This window comes from Fonticula alba, assembly GCF_000388065.1.
Source record: "Fonticula alba strain ATCC 38817 unplaced genomic scaffold supercont2.13, whole genome shotgun sequence".
NCBI classification, from domain to species: Eukaryota; order Rotosphaerida; family Fonticulaceae; genus Fonticula; species Fonticula alba.
The window spans coordinates 158,840-161,860 of NW_009242983.1; the positions used below are offsets into that span (position 1 = coordinate 158,840).

General features: G+C 65.0%; 2 protein-coding genes across 2 annotated transcripts in view; one reads left to right on the top strand and one right to left on the bottom strand.

The window, feature by feature from the left end:
• H696_05711 (hypothetical protein) overlaps positions 1-108 on the top strand; it is a gene marked incomplete at both ends in the record, with an annotated part of 2,055 nt that extends 1,947 nt beyond the window's left edge. The window contains one exon of the mRNA XM_009499524.1: positions 60-108. Coding sequence (XP_009497799.1) covers positions 60-108 — 49 coding nt within the window. The remainder of the gene's footprint in view (positions 1-59) is intronic.
• Positions 109-273: 165 nt separating this feature from the next.
• On the bottom strand, positions 274-2,653 carry H696_05712 (hypothetical protein; the record flags this gene model as incomplete). Its single annotated transcript, XM_009499525.1, has 8 exons — positions 274-434; positions 563-704; positions 843-986; positions 1,145-1,309; positions 1,481-1,591; positions 1,702-1,857; positions 2,059-2,254; positions 2,406-2,653. 8 exons carry the CDS (start codon positions 2,651-2,653, stop codon positions 274-276), a joined length of 1,323 nt encoding a protein of 440 aa, XP_009497800.1.
• Positions 2,654-3,021: the final 368 nt, after the last annotated feature.

Sequence of the window (3,021 nt, forward strand, 5' to 3'; positions counted from 1 at the left end):
CACACACACACACACACACACACACGTGCGCACGCACACAATGCTGCTCACTTGTGCAGGTACGTCAACATCACCATGTCCGACAGGAACTCGATGAATCAGCGGTGAGCGTCCTCAATATATCACAAATGCACGTGCGAGATGCGAGTCTGCGGGAGTCTATGTGTATACTTGTGTTGCCGACCAGCGGCACCGCAGTGCGTAGCAGGGGCGGAATTGAACGGGGAAAGGATGCCGGGAGGCGAGGGGCAGAGGAGAGGCAGAGAGAGGAGTCTAGGGAGCATCGCCCGGCAGGCCGATCGGCACGAAGTACCGATCGACAATGGCTTCCTGCAGGGCACGACCGAGGCTGAAAGCGCCACTGGCATCGGCTCCAGACCCAAAGCGCTCCAGGTGCCGGGAGGCCACACCATGGGCCTCGTTGTAGCGCTGGCCTGGAGAGCAGTGCACAAAAGCACACACATGGACGCGAGGACGGACGTACAGTTAGTCACAGGTATGCTCCCATGGCCAATCGCCATAGGGGGCACACTAATACGCAGAAGGCAGCAATGGGACGCACCAGTGAGGGCCTCGCAGAAGCCATGGAGACGAATCAGGAGTGCCTCCTGGGAGATGGGATGCTCCACCGGCAAAGGCGGCGCGGAGCAGCTCTCAATTTCGATGCCGACGATGAGGCCGCGCTCGCTCTTGAGCCGGAGGGACTGTGCCAGCCGGCCAGCAACAAGCAACTGTCAGTACACGTCGGCGGGGGGGGGGGGGGGGGGGGGGATGGTGCGACAGGCGAAAGGCCACCAAGGCAGTACGGGCAGTTCGGCGGCTGTGGCTGCCAGGACACGCACCAGCTCCCAACCGCCGACATCTGCGCGGATGGCCTGCTCGAAGTTGGGGTTTTGCCCGTGGAACCAGTCCCATGACCGGAGTTCCTCATAGTTTTTGATCACATCCGGGATGATGCGCATGGTGGCCTCCGGCATGTGGGTGAACTTCGTGTCGCACGGCCAGACACGGGAAAAGGAGGTGGCCGCGTGTGAGTGAAAGCCGGCTGGGGAGGGAAGAGCCGGGCGGAAAGGGGGCGAGGGGCGAGCGCAATGGAGAGCGATGCCCGGGGGAGAAAGGGACGAAAAAGCGACCATGGACGCACGACAACGTCCTTCGGCTCGAAGAAGGCCCGGAGCTCCTCGACCACGGCCTTGGAAAAGTCCATCGCCTGCAGGGCGACCAACTCCCCGGGCTGGTCCTTGGCCGGGACACGCAGGTTGCGCACGGGCGAGGAGACACTCTTGACCCCGCGGCTGGTGATGTTGAGCTTTGAATGGGAACAGGAACCAGCCGCGTGGGGCGAGGTGACCGGCGGAGGGAGGAGGATGTGTGAGTGTCGCCGCGCTCACAAAGCATGAATGGAGTGGGGAGAGTGAAGAGGGTGAAGAGAAAGACAGGCCGAGAGAGGGAAACAAAAAGGCAAGGAGGGAAGACACACCTCGGCCTCGCCGGACAGGGTCCCGCGGAGCATGTTTAGATCGGCCGACAGGAGCATCGTTGCATGGTGCAGCGCCCGGTCGCGAATGATTGAATATGCCGCGCCGGAGACCTGGCACATGGTTATCGGGTTAGCACACCAAAACGCAGCGGACGCGAAGAGGGAGCACGGCAGGAAGGAGGGGGGGGGGGGGGGACCGGCGAAAGGAGGGAGCTGCGCACCTTGTCCCCGCCGACCAGGACATCCTGCCGGGCGGAGGTCGATGCGCCGTCAACCACATCCAGGCGGTTCAGCGCGCCGGCAATGATGTTGGCCGTCTCGGCCTTGTCGAAAATGGTTCGATGGCTTACCAGCGACCAGTTGGTGTTGCCAAGATCCTGCGCCCCCAGCCCAGGACCGAGCCGGAGTGGAGGGGGGGGGGGATAGCGCAAGCGGGGAAGACACGACAGCAGGGCCGGGGTGGGTCGGAACAAGTCAGAACAAGGTGGCCCGGGCACAGGCGCGACGTGACCGGCGCCCCCGGGTCCGCTCCAATCGCCCGAGCGACCGAGGGAGGCAGGGGACGAGACAAGACGCACGTGGAAAACCGACCCGCCGCCCGACCGGCGCCGGACCAGAGCAATGGGCTCCCGGCCGGGGAGGCCATTCAGGTGGGCCAGGCGCCGGGGGTTGAGCTCGGTCCAGAGGTTCTGGTTTCGTCCGACGACAATGCACGGCCGATTCTGGTAGAACATCAGCACTCGGGTCTTTGTCACGTCCAGCGAGCGGAAGAGCCTTCATGGTGGATGGCCGGATGGGGGGAAGGGCGAGAGGGGGGCCCGGATCAGCATGGGTGGCCACGCAAGCACAGACATCGATGGACGGGCGAGCAAGAGCCCGAACTGGGGGGGGGGGACAGGGGCAAATCACGCCACGCAGAACGCACCACTCCTCGGTGGCAAGGTTGAGGAAGGGGTCGGTGGACTCCAGGTAGAAGACATTCAGTGTGTCGGGCGTGGCCTTCTCCAGGTTGTAATACTCGTCGGGCACGACATTGGGCTTGGGAGCCGCGGCTGGCGTGGTGGTGGCGGTCGCCGCCGCATCACCAGAGTAGAACGCCGCCACGCGCAGGGTGACCGCCGGGTGGCCGGCCCGGCGGAGGCCCCGGGCAATCGACGAGAGGGCGGGCAGCATCCGAGGAGCAGATACCGAGGGCGGGGAGAGACCGGCAGGCAATGAAGTGGGGGGGGGAGGTGGGGAGGGAAAGGGAGGGGAGGGGGCGCTGATCGGCAGGGGAGGCGGCCCAGCTGCTGGCCCGGGGCGCCCCTTGGATCTCGGGGCAGGAGACACACACACACACATGTGCCCGGGGCACGCCGATCCTCGAGGGGGGAGCCGGGAGCCGGAAACCGCGGGGGGGGGCAAGGAAAGGGGGGTCAGGGGTCAACCAAAGAGCCCAAGCATTCCCCCCCCGACTCGCTCTCTCTTACTAACTTTCTCCCTGCAGGGGAAGCGCGCGGGGCCCATATCCCCTCTGCCTCAGGAGCGATCATTGACTTCGC